The sequence below is a fragment of the Budorcas taxicolor genome, chromosome 5, assembly GCF_023091745.1.
Source record: "Budorcas taxicolor isolate Tak-1 chromosome 5, Takin1.1, whole genome shotgun sequence".
NCBI lineage: Eukaryota > Metazoa > Chordata > Mammalia > Artiodactyla > Bovidae > Budorcas > Budorcas taxicolor.
In genome coordinates this window covers 75,613,485-75,634,291 of record NC_068914.1, presented here as the reverse complement: position 1 = coordinate 75,634,291, position 20,807 = coordinate 75,613,485, and the positions used below count along the sequence as shown (strand labels likewise).

The following is a 20,807-nucleotide window of genomic DNA, read 5'->3' as shown; positions in this document are numbered from 1 at the left end:
CTCAAATCCTAGCTCTACTTTTTATTAACTGTGTGGCCGTAGGCTAGTTACTTGGCCTTTTTGTACCTCAGTTAAAAAAAAAAAATCTGTAAAACTGAAATAGTATCTACTATTGTTCTGAGGATTAATTGAAGTAATATATGTAAAGCATTGAGAATGGTGGCCGGCACACAGTTTAATATGTGTGTGTGTTTGCTATTATTGTTCTTGATGATGAGCTGAAGAAGCCATATGAAGTAGAAACATTGGAGCAATTACAAAAATCAAACACCGAAATACCATGAAGAGGCTCCTGTCATTTTAATTAGGTTTGCCAGGAAAAGCAATAACCTCAGCTAACCACTCTGCCCTCCTCCTCCCTGCAACTCTCATCTCCTTTCATATGCACACAGCACAGGAAGCCAAGGGTCCTCCTCCCCATGATCCTCCCCACTCCCATTAGAGGAAGAAATGCCACTACATGGACCCAGCCTCCTCCATACAGCATGAAACATGATGAATAAAAACATCTTTATGCAGAGTCCTGTTGTGCCTATTTTCTTAGGGTGGAGTCAGGGACAGAGGCAAAGGCTGGGTGAGGTCTGGGGATCTCTTAGAGATCAGGATTTGCCTGAGGAGCACAGAGTCCATAGGTCACTCAGAAAGGGGGCTATGTCTAAAAAGAAAGGGGCTAGGATGGGCTAGGTGAGGATAAGGAGAGCTAAAAATCCATTTTCCTTCCTTCCCAACATGTTCCCTCCTCCCATGTAGAAGGGTAGGGGGCTCCTGGGCAGGGAACAGTCACAATTCTCTAAAGGTCTCATCTGTGGTTCCCAGAGCTTTGGGCAGGCAGTGAGTGGGGCATATGCCCTGGTGCTGCACGACCCCTTCCCCTGGCTCAGGGCTTCTCTCCGCCTGTGAGCACCAGCGCCTGCAAGATGTCAGACAGGGATACAATCCCCTTGACCACATCATTCTCATCCACCACTACAAGTCGGTGAACCTGCACAGAGCCAGGAGGGAGAAAGGGATGTTTAGTGCCAGCCTCAGTTAAGGTGAGCCCTTCAGTCCCCATCCTCCATGCCAAACCCGAGCTGCTCCCCCAGCTCCTTCTGGACTGCTGGGCCCCTACCTCTGCTTCTACCAGCCTGTTGATGATGGCTTCCAGAGTCTCATGCAGGTAGCACTTGAGAACACCCTCAAAGTAATGTGATCGGTGTTGCAGGGCTTTGGTCACTGACACATCTAGGTTGTTGTAGGTCTTTTCTGCTGCCAGGTTCTGGGGAGAGAGAGGAAGATTCATGCAGGGAAGCAAGGGAGTCCCAAACCCTGAGCCCACCCCACCTCAGAGTGATTTCAAGTAGGTGTCAGCCATGCCCACAAGCCACGCCCAGCTCATTCAATTCCTTTTCAAACAGAATTTGAAAGCTTGGAAGCTTCTAAAACCCTTAGGTCCCAGAAGAGACTCTTCTCCCTCTCCACATTCAACACCCCACCCCTTTCCCTACCTCCCAACCCCGCCCCCACAATCACTCACGATAACATCAAACTTGGAGTAGATGTCCACCACACGCCCTAGGGGGACAGAGGCAGCTCAGCAAGGAGGATCTGGCATCCACGGCTCCCCCTGCCTACAGAACCACCTTCCGGGCTGAGCTGAGGGGACAGCAGATTTTCCCACAGCCTCCCTGGAGCCCTCCTCCCTGTGCCCGATCCCTCACCTTTCTCATCCACCACTGGCAGGGCTGAGACTCGGTGCTGTACAAAGATGCCCAGAGCCACGTACACAGGGGTGGTGGTGCGGACCATAGCAATGTTGGCATAGGTACCAATCTGTAGCTCTTCCAGAGACTTAGACATGAACTCTGGCTTGGGGAACTCGGTGATCTGAGGAAATAACCATCACCTTGAATTTTTTTCAAGGCCCAACCAGTATATAAGAAGTAAAAACTGGGCTGAGGAGCACTTACAAATAACTTGAGGAACTTGAGGATGCGCTTGTGGGTGAGGATGTACAAGGTGTTGCCTGATTCCGGGTCAATAACTGGCAGCCTGTGGATCTTGTTGCGAATTAATGAAGAGACAGCATCAAACAAGCTGTGGGAAGGTAGGGATTAACGATAAGTTCCACAGTGGTGGGCCTGAGGGTGCTGAAGTAGCTCTTTAGAGTGTGCTTACAAACAGGTGGTTAAGGGAGAAGAGCAGGGGGTTTAGACCAGACCTAAAGAATGTGCGTGCGTGTGTGTGCATGTGTGTGTGTTTGGGAGGAGTGTCTTTTTTCTCTTCTGTTCCTGGCTCTTTGGGTATCTAGGGCCTTAGCTATGCTGATGGCAAGGCTCTTTCCCCTTCCAGACAAATGGATAGGTGGAACTCACCTGGCGTTAGGAGAAATGCAGACAAGTGGCTTAAAGGAGTCCTGTAGGTACACCTCTGAAGGGAAAAGGGAGGTTCACAAAGTATTACCATGAAAAACTGTTTCCCAGGAAACTCTCCATCCCTTTATCCTTTCACAGCCCTCGCTCTCCACATACCTCTCCAAGTTTCTATCTTGTGTTCTTCCAGCTCATAGATCTGCACCTGAAAGCAGAGGCAACAAACCTAAGACTTGATCTCGCCGCTTTATTAACCCCTTGTAGTTTGCTTGGAAGAAAGGAAATGAGAGTGAGGGACTCTGGGCAGGGAAAGTGGTTTTGGTCATGGGTTCAGGAGCCTTACCAAGGCTGATTTATAGTAGCGGTGCAGGATATTGATGAAATCAGTGATGGTCAGCATGCCTAGAGGCCAAGATAACAGCCCTCAGCACTGCTCAAAAGCTTCTCTCCATGCCCAGTACAAGATACCAATAAAACAGTGTTCCAAAAACTGCTTACCCACAAAACTCTGCTTCTTACTATCCCACAAAGGGGCAGCCCGGACACCATTAGTCACCAAAGCAAAGAAAGCTTTCTTTACCTGTAGTGAAAGAGTAATAACCACAAAGGAAAATTCACAGGAAGCAGGGCTAGAAAAGAACAGGGGTTGGGTACGCTGGGGAAAATGGGAGCCTAACCACATAGAAGGACAAGCTTATCACCCTTGGGATGAGGTAGGATGAGAGGTATTGAACCAGAGGCTCCGAGGAAGGGGTAAGGGAAAAGAGGATTTCACCCACCTGAAGGGAAGTATCAAATACAACCAGTTTTGAGCTTGTGGGAATCAGGTCATAGCAGCGATGAGACTTCATGAAGGAAGTATACACGCTATTGTTGGATTCCGGAGTCTCTACATAGGGTGAGATAGTTAGTAGCTTCCTCCCATGCAACAACTCACAATCAAAAGAGGCAGAAAATAAAAGTGTGGTAGTTGCTCAGATATCTACAGCATGATTTATAAGGCCCCCTTATAAAGGACAACAGGAACAGATCTTCTGTTTTGTTGCTATTGTTCCCACAAAACCTGGATAAACTCCTTAGAAACCATTTGATCCAACTTCACCCCCAGGAAGAACTGTATCTATTGGCTCCTTAGGCAAAAGATGGCTGACTAAAACAAAATCTATAAAACTTTCATTAACCTGTTCTAGTCTAAAAGTTTTTTTTTTTCTCACCTTTAACTCATTTTCCTACTCATATATTTAGCACATTTTCACTTGTTCTCTTTCTCAATTAAAATGTAATTAAGCTTCTTAAAATCCAAGAAGTAAACTTCTTAAAATTCTTGTTAGACTCACAGATGAGGAAGTCATGGTCCAAGGTAGGCCATTTTAGAACAGCACTAAGTTAGAGCTCAGTGCTCAACTGACCTGGCCGCAAACAACCTGAGAGTCCATCTTGGGATGACTGTGTGAATCAGAGATCACCCCACCTACTCTAGACAATGGCTGTGTTTGCCTTTCCATTCCTCTGACTTTAACTGCTTGTTCTATTAGAGCAGCACCCCCAAAAGAACAGCCCAAATGTGCTACATGGTATGCTTGTATATCTAAAAATATTACGTCATTTAATCTGTAAGGCAAATATTGTCATTTTTCATCTGAGAAAACAGACAGAAAGACATAAAACAAAAACTGCTCAACGTCATATCATCAGTAACGAGAAAGGCTGAAACACAGACCTACGTGATTCCAAAGTTCTTAGATGCTCTTAAATCCTTATCAGTTGATTTTTTATTTTTAATTTTTTTACCAAAGTTATATAGGTACACAGTTTAGAGAGTCAAATAGTTCTATAATTTTGTTAAGAAAAACTGCAGTTCCTAGCACCCACCTCCTTCCACCCCTCTCCAGAGATGAAACCTCGTTAGCTGATTATTTTGGTACTTATTTCTATGTCTATAAATAATATGCTTATATTGCTACCTTTTTTTTTTTCACTTTTAGGCATTAACTATTATCATGCAAGGAAGATGACAGGCACTCTCTATTATCATATGAGGAAGATGAAAATTTTCAATTCTATTTCCTACCAGGACCTCATTATAAACCTGTACCTCCTAACTCTCCATTCTCCCAGAAGTTAAATTACATCAGTATTTAAATAATTTGACTGAATATTCATTATTCTGAGCTACCTCAAGTAGTAAAGTCTGATTTTTTTTTTCTTCACAACTTTATTTTCCTTGGAGTTAATAACTGTCTTTTTGTTTGCTTAGTTCTCTCTGTTTAGTACTTATAACTAATTCAATCCTCAAACTCCTTACCAATTGTTTAAGTCTTCTTTCAAGAAGTTCAGAAGCATGGGATAGTCTATCAATTTAACTACCCAAAGAAGTCTCTCTGGAGCCTTCTGACCTGCTCAAATCTGGGCTGGTTTGCCTGCCGCGAACTTCTGTCATCTTGAGATCTCCCTTCATTTCCGTCCTGGGACCCCTTTCACGTCTCTCCTGCATTTGCACTCTTGTGTCCTGTATCCCATGATTTCCTTTTTTGATTATTCCCTTGTTTTGGTGAAGCACATTTTCCAGTAGCTTCCTGAGAAAGGGTGCAGGGGAGGTAAATTTTTTGAGATCTTGCACCCTGCAGACATCTCTATGTTACCCTCATCTTTGATTTAAATGTGTCTGGCTACAGAATTCTAGGTTGAACTTTATTTTCCTGCAGAATATTGAGGGCACTGCTTCATTGCCTTCTAAGCTTCTGGTGTTATTGAGAGTTTGGGGTCCTAGGCCCTTCTGATTCTTTGTATATGTCTTGTTATTTTCTCTCTGGAAACTCAGGATCTTCTCTTTGTTCGGTGTTCTGAAATTTTATGATGATTGTGCTTTGGCGGGGAGGGGGGGGGTGAATTTCACCCGTTGTGCTAAATATTCAACGAGTTCTTTCAATGTGAAAACTAATGTTCTTCAGTTCTAGGAAATGTTCTTGAATTACTTCCTTGATTGTTTCCTTCCCTCTGTGTTGTCATTTTTCTCTTTCTGTAACTCCTATTATTTGGACTTCCAAAACTAACCCTTAACGTTTGTTTTTGTTGTTTTTAAAACACAGTAGTTCCCCCTGCCCCACTCACCTAATCCAGGGTTTTACTTTCTACCGTTTCAGTTACCCATAATCAAACCTTGTCTGAATATTAAATAGAAAATTCCAGAAACAAGCAATTCGTAAGTTTTCAATTGTGTGGCATCCTGAGCAGCGTGATGAAATCTCTTGCTATTCAGCTCAGTTCCAACCCTGGGAGGCAATCATCCCTTTGTCCAGCATATCCCATCCACTACTCATTAGTAGCTCTCTCAGTGATCAGACTGTCATGGATGTTATCGCTGTGCTTGTGTGCAAGTAACCCTTATTTTGGAGGACGTCTCTGATGGCCTAGTAGTTAAGACTCCGAGTTTCTTGGAGAAGGAAATGGTAACCCATTCTAGTATTCTTGCCTGGGAAATCTCATGCACAGAGGAGCCTGGCAGGCTACAGTCCCTGGGGTTGCAAAGTCTGGCACTAGTTTAGTGACTAACAATAACAAACCCTTATTTTATTTACTAATTGGCCATAAAGCATATGTAAAATTGAAGCCCTAGTGCTGTGTGTGTGTGTGTGTGTGATGAGTCGCTCAGTGGTGTCCAACCCAGGGATCGAACCCATTTCCTGCACAGTAGGCGGATTCTTTACTACTGAGCCACCAGGGAAGTCCTAAAACCTAGAATGCTTCCTATAAGTGAAAAGGTGAAAGTTCTCAACTTAATAAGGCCAAGAAAAACAATCATATGCTGAGGTTGCTAAGATCTATGGTAGAAATGAATCTGCCATCTGTGAAACTGAGAAGAAACAGGAAATCATGCTAGTTTTGCTGTTGCAACTCAATTGCAAAAGTTATAGGGTCAGTGTGTGAAAAGTGCTTAGTCAAGATGTGAAAGGTATTATGTTTGTACAGTAAGATATTTAGAGGTAGACAGACTGAGAGACGCAGGTTTGATCCCTGGGTTGGGAAGATCCCCGGGAGCAGGAAATGGCAACTCACTCCAGTATTCTTGCCTGGAAAATTCCTTGGACAGAGGAGCCTGGCAGGCTATAGTCCGTGGGGTCACAAAGAGTCAGACACGAATGAGCACACATACACCTTATTCTTATTAGACTGACCAACTACATTCACATAACTCTTAGTATACTGTTATCATTGTTCTATTTTATTATTGTTGTTGTTAATCTCTTATTGTGCCTAATTTGTAAATTAAACTTTATCATAGGTATACACGGGGCTTCCCAGGTGGTACTAGTGGTAAAGAACTCGCCTGTCAATGAAGGAGACACAAAAGATGTGGGTTCATCCCTGGGCAGGGAAGAGCCTCCCCGAGGAGGGCATGGGAATCCACTTCAGTATTCTTGCCTGGAGAATCCCTTGGACAGAGAAGTATGGCAGGCTACATAGTCCATATTGTCGCAGAGTCAGACACGACTGAAGCAACTTAGCATGCATACACTCATAGGTATGTATGTATATAAGTCATTACACTCATAGGTATGTATGTATATAAGTCAGGATATACAGGAAAAAAATTATATATACAGTTTAATACTATCTGTGGTTTCAGGCATCCACCGGGAGTCTTGTAATGTATCCTCCAAGGATAAGGAGGTACTAACCACTGTTTCTTTTTTCTATTTCCTCTTTTTTCACTTTTTTCCTTTTTCATTATAGTTTATTACAAGATACCAAATATAGTTCCTTGTGCTATACAGTAGGACCTTGTTGTTTCTTTTATATATATAGTAGTTTGTATCTGCTAATCCTATACTCCTAATTTATCCCCCTTCTTTCTCCTTTGGTAACCATAAGTTTATTTTCTATGTCTGTGAGTTCACTTTGATTTTTAATTCTTACTTTATGAGAGATTTCTTCAACTTGATCTTCCAAACCTCCTACTTAGTTTAACACTTTTGCTGTTATATTTTTAATTTGTAAGAGCTCCTTTTTTCTTTTCTGAACATTCCTTTTCTTTAAAAAATTGCATCCTATACTTGCTTCATGGTGGAAATATGTTCTTTGAGTAAGTATTAACGTTAGTTTTTAAAGTGTTCTTTATGCATTGACTTTTCCTGCTGTTGCTTTTTTTCCTGTTTATCTTTTTCTTTTTTCTTCTTCATTTGGGGGGACAGTCTGGATCAGTCTTTTCGCATTAGAGGCTTTCTTTAGATGTCTGGTAATCCTTGGTTTAAAGGAGGATTCAAACCATATTTTAAGAATGGAGTCTTTAAAGCTGATTAGAAGCTTTATCTGTGTAGATGAGCCTTGTTAACTGTGAACCATTTAGATGGGGAACAGTCAGTACTTATATTTTTAGGTTTTTCCTTCAGTGGGATTCTGAAGAAAAGGATTATTCATTTGACTTTGTGCTTGAGGATGAAGTCTTTTCTATCAGCATTCTGAAAACTGAGTGGGGGAAAAGGACTAGGGTCTCAGCATCCAGTATAGTTCACCTCACGCTCATGTTTTCAGCACAGTACCTCAGCCCCTTTCTGTACCTCCAGTCTGTGCCAAAGTTAGGATGGGCCGTTTTCCAGCTGCCCTTAGTGGGGTAGGAAGTCTTGGGATGTGACTCCTCCTTCGACCTGTGGCACTTCTGGGCTTTCCCCTCTGCTAGTTACAGTTGAGTTTTCTCAGGTATGCTAAGGCATTTACCACTCTTCTGTCTGCTTTCCAGCTTCCAAAAATTCATTGCCATTGTCTCCTTGCTTGTTCTCCCTATTTTGATGGTTTTTGTACTTTCAAGAATAATTCCTTCATGGTGGCTTTAGTGGCTTTTTGTGAAGGAACAAAAGTAGATACATGTATTAAACCCACCATCTCTAACTGGAAGGCCACCATTGTTCAGCAAATTTGAAAACTCACAGACTCCCAAGAACGTGTCTTTTGACACCAGTTCAAGACATGCTACAATGATAGTTAAATAATATTACAGGCTACAGGCCTGCAAACATATTTGGTTTGGTTTTCACAGTATTTAAATAATTAATTTAAATAATTAAAATTAGCTGCCCAATTACACAATTCTGGAGATTTATAAGAATCCAAATTCTCAGCTTCTTTTCATAATCAGAAGATCTGACAAAACTAGGTCTTGAATTCCTGAAGAGCAGCAATTAACCAGACTAGGTTAGTTGCTGCCTCCTTTTAGATGCAACGAGAACCACAGGTTATTGTAATCATATGCAACCCACGTCACTACTTGATCCATGTAGACAATTTGAGTTTCTTACCCCTGCCTCAGTTGATGCTAATGCAGATGCACTCAGAAACACAAAATAAGCATTGACATCACGGTGCAGTCATCAATTATAAAGAATCATCCAGGTAATTCAAAATATGACTATATCAACTTTTTTGGATACTAATGACATGAAAATAGAACATTTAAAAATTCTTGTGGAGAACTCACAGACCTTTAATAATATATCCCAGAGTCTCATCCCATATTTTAATCCTCTGAGAAAGTATGTACTCCTAATGCAATAAACATGTCTGAGAAAGACTGAGTGTTCCTGGGCAAAACCCTTTACCAGAGATGCCTATAATTTTGCTTCTTTCCAGATGACCGGGTTGGACCACCCTGCTCTAACCAGGTATTTGGGCAGATGCTGGAATTCCCTTCTCCTGTGCCCTGAATTTTAGGGTTTAGTGCCTCTATTTCTGGATTAGTTCTAAGGGTTTTCAAGTCCTTTCTATAATTTCTTGTGTATACTCAGGGGGTTTAGTGAGATCACTGGATGATAAAATCCTAGTGGCATTGTTTGGGCTACTCAGAACATACCAGGGACTTCAAACATGGTTAGCCAGCCCAGAGTTGCCTATGAAAGTTCTCCCTGTACCTCAAAAGTTTCTCTCAAGTGGTCTGATGACTGAAGATATTAATCATCCTCACCCTGCCCAACATTTATTCTTAGGTGATCTTGGAAAATCACTTGTTCCTGATTTATGTAGTTTGGCACATTATCTGGCCCAGCCTTGATTTTCCCAGGGAAGACTCTGGGGAAAATTCAAAAGCACTGCTGAATACGAATTAGGATCAGGCTATTGTTTTCATACCAGTTTCCTTTCCTCAGTAAACTTACCTTGAAGATGCTCATTTTCCACAGCTGGGTAGCTATCTGAAGAAGGGACCTGGAAAGACAAGAGAAACAAAGATTCAGCCTATCTTAGGCTCCATCCATTTGAGCCTGGCAACATTCAGGGAAGGGCTGGTGAACTAATGACTTCCTTTAAAGCACTACAAGGTCCTTTAGCAATATTATCTCATTTAATCTTTATAACCCTGAGGTGAATACTATTATCAGCCTTATTTTCACAGATTAGGAAACTGAGGTTCAAGAAATATTAAGCAAACTGCCCATGGCTGGCAAGGGGTGAAATGGGGATCTGAATACAGGTCTGTGTCGTTCCAAAGCTCATGGTCTTATATACTACACTGGCTAATGAAACATTTAGGACTTAAAAGCTGACACTAGAAAATATGAGCTTAAAGTTGGCCCCACAAGACTTTCACAGACCTATTTATAAAAATATGGAAGCTGGAGAGACAACACTGCTTTCCTTCAAATAGTCACTAAGTGTAGGTGTAGGCACCCGAGTCACTGACATACAGCTTACCACGAGAGAGGGCCGCATCTGGGGAGGGTCCCAGCAGCTGACTGTCAGGAAGGATCAAAGTTTGAATGACTGAGGGGTAGATGAGAAGGATAAATGTTCTGAAACCAGGGAACTGAGTCCTCTCAACACCCTTGTGAGTCAAAGGCTGCTATAGCCCAGAGGGGGCTGGTTTTCCAAGTTTCCTTGTTTATGACAGTCTGAGATTAGAAAGTGCTCTGAATACACAGAAACCTTCAGAGCATCTCAGTGCTCCCTCAAGTGGGAACATTTAGAAATTTCATTGTTATCTAGGAACCCAGGAGAGATCATGATCATTTTTGTCTGCTGGAATCAATAGTTTTGACTCTATTTGCTCTTTTTGGGTAATATTCCCAAAGTATCTTAAAGTCACACTTCACAGTGACTTTACTGTGGACACAGTAAAGTCCACAGCTGCAGTCTTAACATGAATTTAAAGGCCTTAGCTTGAACCTGGGAGGTTGGCTGGTAAACAGGGTCAAGCTGGTTGGAGAGCTCTAAATTTCCCTCCTCTAATAGGCCAGGGTGGGGGCAGGGGGGTAATCTCCCTCTCTTCTCTCTAGGCTGCATAAGACTTTCATCATGGCCTGGCATTTTGGCATAGCTATCGGAACAACAGCCTCATCATTTATAAGTGGGAGAGAGGACTGTTTAGCAGTAAAGCAGTCTCACAAAGATCTATACAAAGAAACAGAAACAGTGACTTCTGTAGAAATTATTGTACCCACCATATGATACTTACTTACTTCACTGTGCTACAGTTATTTTGTTCATTATCTATCTAAACAGACTGTAAATTGCTAGAAGCCTGAAACTATCTTACACTTCTTTGTATCTTTCTCTCATATCACCTAGCATGTGGGTTTGCATATAATTCTCAAGTGTTTTGCTTTTTAACACTCAAACTGGTAATGATTCACACTGATATGCACAGAGAGATCTAAGACTACATTACAGAGACAGAAAAGAGACATACAGCTAAACAGAGACATAGATATCTACATAAGAGTCAGATACAACTGCATGACTTTCTTTCCACCTATTTCTCCACACAGGAGTGGGGCAATTATGTCTACTCTCTCTACATTTAATAACACAGGGGACTTGAGACTACTGTACTACATAAGTTGTTGTTGCTAGGTCGCTTCAGTCGTGTCCGACTCTGTGCAACCCCATAGATGGCAGCCCACCAGGCTCCCCCGTCCGAGATTCTCCAGGCAAGAACACTGGAGTGGGTTGCCATTTCCTTCTCCAGTGCATGAAAGTGAAAAGGGAAAGTGAAGCCACTCATTCGTGTCCGACTCCTAGCGACCCCATGGACTGCAGCCTACCAGGTTCCTCCGTCCGTGGGATTTTCCAGGCAAGAGTACTGGAGTGGGTTGCCACAGAGACACACCCTATATCTGCTACAAGACTCACAATTTCTTCCAAACTCCTGATCCACCTTTCCAGTTGTTTGCTGGACCACCATAGATGTCACAGAGACTCCTCAAATGCTTCAATACAAGATAGAACAGCATCTGTCCCTCCAATCCTATTAACTATGGTTCCGACCTCTGCTTTTGCATTGCTCTCTTCCCAGGTACCTGAACTGTGGTCTTGATTTCTCCAAAAATGAGCTATCCTAACATGCCTGCTTAGAATGATAGAGCAGGGTGTGACCTAAACTTGTCCTTAATGTCTATTAACTAAGCTGCTATGCTAGAAATAATTGCCTCAAATCCATCTCGCTCCTTTCCACTTTCACAGCTTTAACATAGCCTCTTACATCACATTTCTGCAACATTCTCTAAACTGTTATCCCTGACAGTTTAAGAGAAGAGGAAATCTATTTCCTCTTCAATTCGTCTTTCATGCTGTCACTAAGTCCTCTCCCCAGGCATCTCAGAAACTTGGAAGGGAACTTCAACTCCAGGAACCAAGAACTCACTACTCTCTGACGTAGCTCCTCCATTTACAGAAAGTCACTAGGAATATTCTTAAAGTACACTCACTACCTTGCTCATAAATCTTCTGTGTGTGTGCGTGTGTGCGTGCACTGTCATGTCTGACTTTTTGCAACCCCATGGACTGTAGCCTGCTAGGCTCCTCTGTCCATGGCATTTTCCAGGCAAGAATACTGGTGTGGTTGTCATTACTATTCCAGGGGATTTTCCTGACCAAGGATTGAACTTGTGTCTCTTGTGTCTCCTGCATTGGCAGGCAAGTTCTTTACCACTAGCACCACCTGGGAAGCCCCAAATCTTCCATGGGTCGCCTTATTACAAAACAAAGTTCAAACTTAATGTGGTATGCAGTATCTTCAACCTGACCTCAACCTACTTTCCCAGTCTTTTCTCCAACTATAACCAAAATCCAAAGCTCCAGCAACATCAGCCACTGGCTGACCCCCAGTTAATCGCTACACACCCGTTTCTATGCCCTTGCTCACACTGTTCTCTCAACCCGCAATGCCCTCTTGTGGGCTGAGAGTAATTTCTCCCTCCCTTATGCTGCCACAGTCCTTTTTTTGCATCTTAATGATAGCATTCACTACAGTCTACCTTAAATAACAGCTGTCACTGACTTACCCTTCCTCCACTGCAGCTAGGCTAAGCATTTTCAAAGTGGGGTTTTTCTTTTTTTCTTCATTTTATTTATTTATCAGCTGCACCACGTGGCCTGTGGTATCTTAATTCCCCCACCAGCAATCGAACCCAGGTTCTAGCCATGAAAAGGTTAAGTCCTAACCACTGGACTGCCAGTGTACTCCCCCCGCTTTTTTTTCTTTTTAGAACAATTTCTATTCCAAGAAACTTCTAATCCAGTACATAAAATATGGCTAAATTAGAAAATCCATACAAAAATGCTTTGTAAGCCATAATAATTTATAAGTAAAAAATAACATCATTTTGAATATAATGGAATAAGACCTTTTATTTTTGCTCAAAATTCTCCTAATCTATAAGAACTTACTCCCTTGCCTGGGTGACCAATTGAAAATCACTTTACTTTGGCTTGATTTCTTCTTTATAATCTGAGGGACATGACCTCTCTGCACGCAGAGAAAGAGCACAATAAGGGAATTACTCTGGGCACGTAACTGATGGAGAGAAAGGTGAACCTGCAGCCGTCATACAACTACAGTAGGAGATGATAAAAACCAGGAGAGGAAGAGCTACTCTGTTTGACAAAGAATACATGGAAGGAAGGAAGAGAATGGGAAGAGTTCCAGAGTGCCAGACCAAGGCTCCTGAGAGTGAGGAGAGGTACAAAGAGATAGTAGGGGACCTGCAGCAACTCTGGGAGGGCCCTGCCACAATCTGTCAATGCCTGCTCCCAAGAAGGAGATAGGCCAACACACCTGCTTAGAATCGCAGAGCAGGGCATGACCTAAACTAGATCAGGGACACAGTGGCCTCTAACACTGGAAGATTCCCTCCTTGAGGGAAACCCCACTTTTCAGTCTTATTAAGGCTGTTATCTCGCTGAACACCTCAAAGCAGTATAAAGGTCTTTCAGACGTCCCTCCTGCCGAAGATTCTATGGATCACACTCGGAAAACTGTGGACCAGGTGCTACCTGCAAGCGGGGGTCCCTTGGAACCCCCTGCTTCATCTAGGAAAGCTGGCTCACGACCCTTCTCTCTCAGGCAAACCTCTGAAGGGCTTGAGGTGCTAAATGAGGAGGAGGTCCGAGATCGCCAGGGAGTGCGTGGGTTTCAAGGAGGGAGGCAGGAGTCATTGCCCGCTCGGGCTTAAAGTACCGTGGACCGAAGGCAGGCAGCGGCGCGGCCCAGTCGCTGAGATGCGCTCAGCGAAAGAGCGGAGGAGCAGGGTCACGGTCTAGGACAGACACCCTACTTCTCGTTGACTGGGCACCAGCGCCGGCCCCGGTTCCCCAGTCCCCTGACTGGGGTCTCGGGCTCCACAGCGCACCCCCGCCTCCCGCCACCTTCCCGCGCTCCTCACCGCCTCCATCGCGAGAGACGCCGGCTGGGTTCTTTCGCTTTAGGAAGCTGGCCCGGGGCAAGGGGGCGGAGAAAGCCCCGCCCCACGTCCGGTACCGCGACGCACTTCCGCCAACGTCAGAACCTACGCAAGCCAAGGGTGGAAAGCGGGGAGCTCACCCTTCCGGTGTGTCCTGGCCTCGGAAACCGCCCTCCCCGGGTCCACTCAGACCTCACTGATCCCACCGACGGCGAGGGTGACGGGACGGAGTCGCTTGTATTTAAAATGTTCTTTTTTTTATTTGTCGTTTAAAAACAAACTCGGAAGAAGCAAAATCCAAAACTTGCCCTTTGCCTCTTGCAACATAAATTATGTACAGTTCAGAATGTTCGCTGATACAAAACATGCCAAGGACAGGGGCGCTGGGGTTGGAGGGAGAGAGGGCGCTTTAAAAAAGGGAATCATTTCATCCGTTGTTACGAAGGACCAACCTTGCTGTACAGGATACACACAACACAAAATAAAGTCTTCACGGGATTCACACTTGTCAGAAATTTATTTTTTAAAAAGGGGGAGGGTCCTGGAGGTGAGGGGAGAAGACCATAAATGGGAAAAAACTGAAAACTGAATATGTGCAAGTGTAAACCAACCCAAAGTACAAACATGGGGGGGGGCGAGGGGGAGGGAGGGAATTCTGATGCAATTATACAGGCGGGGTACTTAAAAAAAAACCAACAACCAAAATTCCAACCTTGTAGCTTGGGTCTGAGTTAGTTTATATAAAAATTAAAAACTGTATAAGGTTTCTTCACTAAATTCTACAGGACTATCAGATACCTAGCATATGCTTACAAAGTCTGCCCCATCCCCTTTTCCCAATCCCAGGGCCCAAGCCCCAGTCAGAGCCTGACTGGCAGGAGCCAGTCTCCCCTTCCCTGTAACCTAGACCTTCTGCTCTTGGAAAAGGAACATCCAATGGCTATGGGGGCAGAAGCCCAGTCTCCCCACTGTGATCTCATTACAGTGGTTTCTGTGGGGGTGGGGGATGTTATTCTCTTAAACATTTGCAGCTTGAAACAGTTGAGGAAGCAGCTTAAAAAAAAAAAATTTCCCTACCCCCATCAATCCGCAACCCCCCAAATTCAAAAACAAACAAAAACAAACCTAAAATCACAACAGCGACCGTGCTCCCCCTCCAGCAGGCCCACCCATACACCACCACCAAGCCCACCCCCACACTCCAGACATTTGATTCTTGAAAATATTAATTACAAAATGCCCTTTGCCCACAGCCCCTAGGAGAGAACTGCATATAAGCTTCATCTTCATCCCCATGGCTCCCTACCAGAGAGGGGTCTGGGGCCTCACCCACCCCCTGACCTACCCCTACCCCCAGGAAGAGGTTCAACTGCAGCACAAGCTTGGGCAGAAAGGGGAAGGAAAGGGAGGCAGGGGAACCCATTACCCTCTGGCTCCCCCTGGGGCCAGCTCACTTTTGTGCGTTATAACATAGTCCAACTATACAAAAGGGGGTGGGAATCGCCCAGCCTCTATACCCCCACCTTACAGCAGTCACAGCCAGGGGGTGGGGAGGAGGGGGTGAGGAAAAGGGCGGTAGGTTGGGTAATGGAGGGGGCTCCCCCACAAGGGGAGCTCCATGTATCCGCCCCACACCCCCCTACCATTTATAAACTGGTTTTGTAAAAAGAAAATAGATATATTTATATAGAATATATAAAGCACAAAAATTAGTAGTTTTACATTTGCTCTCCCCGGGGGTGGGGGGAGAGGGGAGGGTTCTCACCTCCAGCCGGCTCCCCCATGCCCCACAAGACTATGTACAATCCCATGTATAAATAGATAAATACCCCCCACCCTCCCCGCGCTGACACTAAGCTCCCCCACCCCCACATCACCACCCCTTCTCACCAGACCAGCAGCAGTTTGGTGACTGAGGGAAAGTGGGAGCTCCGGGCCACACCCTGCCTCACTGGGTATGGGCATGCCACTCAGGGATAGCCCTCACCCTACCACCCACCCACCCCATCCAGGGGCTGGAGGGCAAATGGGCTCATGATGGGGTTGGGAAAACAGGAGGGAGATACTCTGGTCCTAAGCACACCCCTCCTGCCCCCATGTCCAGATGGAGAAGGAAGTCCTAGAGCAACTAGGGGCCAGTCATCCCCAATCTTCATCATCATTAGCCTCAACCACCATCCCATGCCCGTAATTAAAAACAAAGATGGATTTTTTGTTGTTGTTTTTTCTTCTTCCTCCTACCCCCCTTCCACCCACTCAGAAGAGGGCAGTGAGGTGGGGGAGAGGGTTGGGGCAGTAGGGGGCTTGGAGAGGGTCTCACATTTCAAAACAGCAAAAAATCCAACACTTAAATGAGGTAGGTGTGGGTGCGGGGTCTCCTTGCCCGGCTTGCCTGGCTTGCCCTCCTGGGCAGCTGGGCGCCTCTTTCCCATTCATGTTGCATTTGTCAGATTGGAAAACAAGGAAACACAACCCATAGAGAGACAGAAACACAGAGGAGAAGAGGGAGACAGAGACAGATCGAGAAGGAAGGGGATGGGGGTGAGGGTGGGGGCAGGACCCGGCAGGCAGGGCCAGGTGTGGGACCCGGCCTTTGGGATTGTCAAGCTTAGTCAAGTCTCTTTGCAGCCTTGAGTTGGGCCAGAGAGGTCGGTGGGAGCAGCAGGGCTGTGAGGCCCGGCCACACATCCTCCTCCCTCCTCCCTGCTGCCTCCCAGATGCTTCTGGGTAGTTCCCGGCCCATATCCCCCTCAAACCTGAGATGCCCAATGGCTGCTTCTGTCTGGCCCCTCCTGGAGCTGGGGGCAGAGATGCCAGCCTGGGGGCCGGTGGCGGGGAAGAGGGTCATCCCTGGTGCCCAGGGTGGGCTTGGCCTAGGGCCCTCTGCCCCAGCCTCCTGCTCCAGGGGCTCCGGTCAGCCGGCAGCCCCAGCCCTGGGTCCTGGCTCTGGCTGCTACCTCTCTTCCCCCTCATCCCTTTCAGGGAAGAGGTTGGGGGTGGGGGGACTCCCCTGCCTGGTAGCCTCAAAGCTTCTTAGTTCATCCATTTCCGACAATTCCAGGCTCCACAGTGGCAGGGGATCTTGTGCTGATCGTCCTCAAAATCAAACTGATAGTCATATGTCAGCTGGAAAGAGAAGAGGGCACAATCAAGGCCAGTCCGCCAGAGGAAGTCGGGGAGGGCAGTGGCCTTGGGACTGGACTTTCAGCAGAGAAGAGGGAGCTGCTCTGTCACTCACCAGGAGAGGCTTCCTCTTACCTCCTCTCCTTTGGGGATTCGCCGGCTGGAGATGATGATGATTTTGTCCTCCTTGTCAAATGTCACGACTTCCGCCACACAGTTAGGGGCACAAGAATGGTTAATGTACCTAGGCAGTGGGAGAAAGGCAGAAATATCAAGCTACTGGGTTGGATGATGCTGGTTCCTTGTTGGCCCGCCCCCAGGGTGCCACCCTGAGGGACTCCTAAATCCCTTCTTGCTCATCCCTCTCTCACCTGGCGGGGCCTCCGGTCAACGTAGCATCAATGACATGTTCGTTGTTTATTCGAAACATGTAGATGCCTCGATTCTAGAAAGGCAGAGGTTGCAGAAGGGGCAAGAATATCAGAGAAGGGCAGCAGAGGTGGTGGTGGGGTCAGGTGGTGGGCTTGGGCAGTGAGCTCATCTTTATTTCTTACTCTTCCTTTCTCCTGCCTCTCCCCTCCTCTTCCCACAGCAGCTTTCCACCTGCTCCTCTGGCCCCAGTCCTGCCCCTGCCCCTTGGCTAAATGCACCATGATGGCCCCTCTGCCAGCCCATACCTGCTCCTCATAGATTTTCTCCCGCCGGTTGGCCACTTCATTGCGAATGATGGTGCCAATGTACTCGATGACCATTGTGTGCTTTTCTAGGTCCTTGGCTGCATAGAGACCCAGGCCCTGGATACGGGAGCGAGCCAGGTAGACATTGTTCTTCCACTCAGTGCGCAGCCGCCGGTACTGAGATGACTTGGAGTGCACAAACTGCTTGCTGTACGGGGTGTTGGTCTCGCCTGTGAAGGTGCTCTGATATGCCTTGGACATGCTGGTGCTGTTCAGAGTGTGGGGCCTGGGAGGTGATACAGTCCACAGTCCATGACAAGACAGCTCTAGCCCAGATCAGGCACACACCACCCGCTTCCTCCCTGGGATGTGTAACACTCCAATGAGGGCGCGTGCTGCCTTGGGAGTGGAGTAGAGGCACCCGAGTCTTGGCTGTGGTGAGGCAGCAACTAGCTACGGGGACCCTTCCAACACCCTGTGTGGCGGAGAGAGCCCAGGATGGCGGGGTGGGGTGTGAAGGGAGGGGAGGGGCACTGATTCCCCTACACTGAGCCTGCTCTCCCATCTCCCCGCCTTCTACCACCCTCCTGCCAAACCAGACTCAAGGCCATGCTCACAAGCAGCCCAGGCCTGGAATTTAGGCTAACGGATTTGTTCAAATCTCTGAGTCCTATCTCCTGCTCATGCTGGAAGCTCCGCAAACGGGGGCCATGTCTACCACACTGGGCTGGATTTGAATGAAAACTGGCCCTGAATTCACAGCCAAATGGTGGTATCCTTTCCTTTCTTTAGACTGTTCCCTTTCTCCGCCATAACATTGGGCTCTGTGCAGATGGCTCAGTGCAGGGGAATGACTGCTGCCTAGCAGGATGCCTTTTCACCACCCTAGGGCACCAGCCAAGTTCTTGCCCATCCCAGAGCAGTGGTTTTCAAACTGACTCTTTCTCATACAGCAGAAATCTTTTTTTTTTTTTTTTTAACAAAACATTACAGGAATGCCAATACATAAACTAGATGGAAACGGAACTCTTCTGGTTGAATCCAATATGGGGAAGGGGAGAGTTATGCATGGAGAGGGCCAAGTTATGCCCACTCAGTTTATGTGTTCCAGGGCTTTCTGAAACACAGTTTGAAAACCACTGGTGTAGAGCATCAGGGACCAGGGCTGGCGGGGCTAGAGTTTGACGCTCTACAACAGCCCAAAGAGCAACCGAAGACCTTCAAGAAAGCCCTCCTCTCATGGATTCTGCCTCCCTCTACCCAGGGACCAAGGTCAGGCTACTGTGGTACACAGCAAGAACAGTGAACCACAAGTCAAGAGGTAAGGCTCTGGTCCCAGCTGTGACCTTTGTCTAGTCACTTAACCTTTCTGGGTCTCAGTTTTCTCAGCTGTAAATGGGGATAATACCACCTGCCCTACCTACCTCATAAGGTTGTTGTGAGGATCAAATGAGATAATGGATGTGAAAACGCTTTGAAAAAAAAAGTATAAAGTGCTATACAAATGTAAGGTTTTATTATTTTTTTCTATTATATTCCTAATTATTTATTTTTGACACCAACTCAGCCTGGGGACGGGAAGGTGAATCTAGCACTCATGGGGCATCTGTCTCAGGCTGGGGAGAATCACAGGCCCCCTGGAAGCAACACAGGAGAGGAAGGTGGCATCTGGGTCCTTTATACGTAAGATCTCACCACCGTCTACCCAGAACCTCCCCAAGGGCCATTCCCAGGACACCCGAGAAGTGTCCCTAGATGCAGGTCAACCCCAAGCACCTGAGAGGCTGGGGAGGAAAAGGATACCCTAGTGATACCTGTATACCCTCAAGTCAGGAGGCTAGAGTGAACCCCCAGTCTTTCTGAGGGAACTCTGATCTGTAACCCCAAACACTCGTAATTAGCCAGAGGGCCCTACCAACCGCATACCCACAACCCTTGGTCCAGCCCCACAAGCTCACCGTTTGTAGTGTGTGAGGATTTTAGGCTCTGACCGAGCACAGCCAGTGGGGTTGATCATGAGTGGTAGCTCCATCAGGGGGTGGCGTCCATAGCGGAATAAATAATTTTGACAGCTTTCCACTCCAGGCAGCTGTGGGCACAGGTCACACTCACTTCAGCCTGAGCACTTCTGGGGCAAGACCAACATTTCCAGGGCCCTCCCAGCCACCAGCCACCAGCCGCCAGCCCCCGGCCCTTTCCTTACTGATTCAGCTATGCGCAGCACGGCGTGCACTGTCAGCCCAAAGAGCTCCTCGCCTTTCAGGTACTCGGGGAAGAGACGCAGCATGTCGGCCTCTTTCCTCATGGCTGCCACAGGCTCAATGATGCGATTCCAAACGGCTAAGAGATAAGGAAAGACAGCAGCCCTCAGAGGCAACTTCTGCTTACTGACCTCAGCCCTAACCTCCATCCGATGCTAGGGTGGTTTCTGTAGCCTGCCCACCTTGCTATCAAGAGGGTGTGTGGTTCTTCAGGAACCTCTCTTGGCCTCCCAGTCTCAGTCTCCCTCAACAAGCCAGGAGGTTTCCCACCCTGGAGGGGCATCAGAGAGCCTTGTGACACAGAAACATGAACCCAGGGCCCAGGATACCCAACACAGTCCATGTACCTTACATGAGAGCCAGAGCAACTCAAGCTCCAGGCATGTTCTGGAGTGACGAGACTTAGGTTCAGGTTCTAATACTGGCCATGGGGCCCTTAAGGCAAATATTGGGTTGGTGAAAAAGTTTGTTTGGGTTTTTTCTAAAACCTGAACAAATTTTTTTGGTTAACCCACTACTTAAATCTCTCCACTACTCAGTTTATGTATAAACTTGGCATAATAATAGTACTTACCTTGAGGGGTTGCAGGAACAAAATAATTTAGATAAACCACTCAGCTCAGTTTGTGGCACATAATACATGCTCACTACAACGTTAATTCTGTTACTTTTACCATTAATACCGAAACCAAGATCAAAAGATTTTATCCAAGGGAAAGCAACCGTAAG

The 20,807-nt window shown here is 46.3% G+C and overlaps 2 protein-coding genes across 7 annotated transcripts in view; both read right to left on the bottom strand.

Annotated features, from left to right (window-relative positions):
- Positions 1 to 276: 276 nt before the first annotated feature.
- Positions 277 to 14,062, bottom strand: PRKAG1 (protein kinase AMP-activated non-catalytic subunit gamma 1). Of its 2 annotated transcripts, XM_052641256.1 has the most exons (12): positions 14,000 to 14,062; positions 9,497 to 9,545; positions 3,131 to 3,240; positions 2,850 to 2,931; positions 2,695 to 2,753; positions 2,511 to 2,556; positions 2,355 to 2,409; positions 1,950 to 2,076; positions 1,701 to 1,866; positions 1,517 to 1,554; positions 1,112 to 1,258; positions 277 to 982 (listed from the first exon to the last, which is right to left on the bottom strand). In XM_052641256.1, exons 1-12 carry the CDS (start codon positions 14,006 to 14,008, stop codon positions 878 to 880), a joined length of 993 nt encoding a protein of 330 aa, XP_052497216.1. In that variant the 5' UTR covers positions 14,009 to 14,062; the 3' UTR covers positions 277 to 877. The 2 variants fall into 2 exon arrangements, with proteins under 2 accessions (XP_052497216.1, XP_052497217.1); XM_052641257.1 differs by lacking the exon at positions 14,000 to 14,062 and having other exon boundaries at positions 3,131 to 3,238; positions 9,497 to 9,526.
- Positions 14,063 to 14,266: 204 nt separating this feature from the next.
- The window catches only part of KMT2D (lysine methyltransferase 2D), a 39,526-nt gene continuing 32,985 nt past the window's right edge, over positions 14,267 to 20,807 (bottom strand). For all 5 annotated transcript variants that reach the window (XM_052641239.1, XM_052641243.1, XM_052641241.1 and 2 more), the window contains 6 exons: positions 20,021 to 20,157; positions 19,776 to 19,906; positions 17,818 to 18,103; positions 17,512 to 17,585; positions 17,276 to 17,384; positions 14,267 to 17,143 (listed from right to left, as the gene is read on the bottom strand). In XM_052641239.1, coding sequence (XP_052497199.1) covers positions 17,051 to 17,143; positions 17,276 to 17,384; positions 17,512 to 17,585; positions 17,818 to 18,103; positions 19,776 to 19,906; positions 20,021 to 20,157 — 830 coding nt within the window. In that variant the 3' untranslated portion in view covers positions 14,267 to 17,050. The remainder of the gene's footprint in view (positions 17,144 to 17,275; positions 17,385 to 17,511; positions 17,586 to 17,817; positions 18,104 to 19,775; positions 19,907 to 20,020; positions 20,158 to 20,807) is intronic.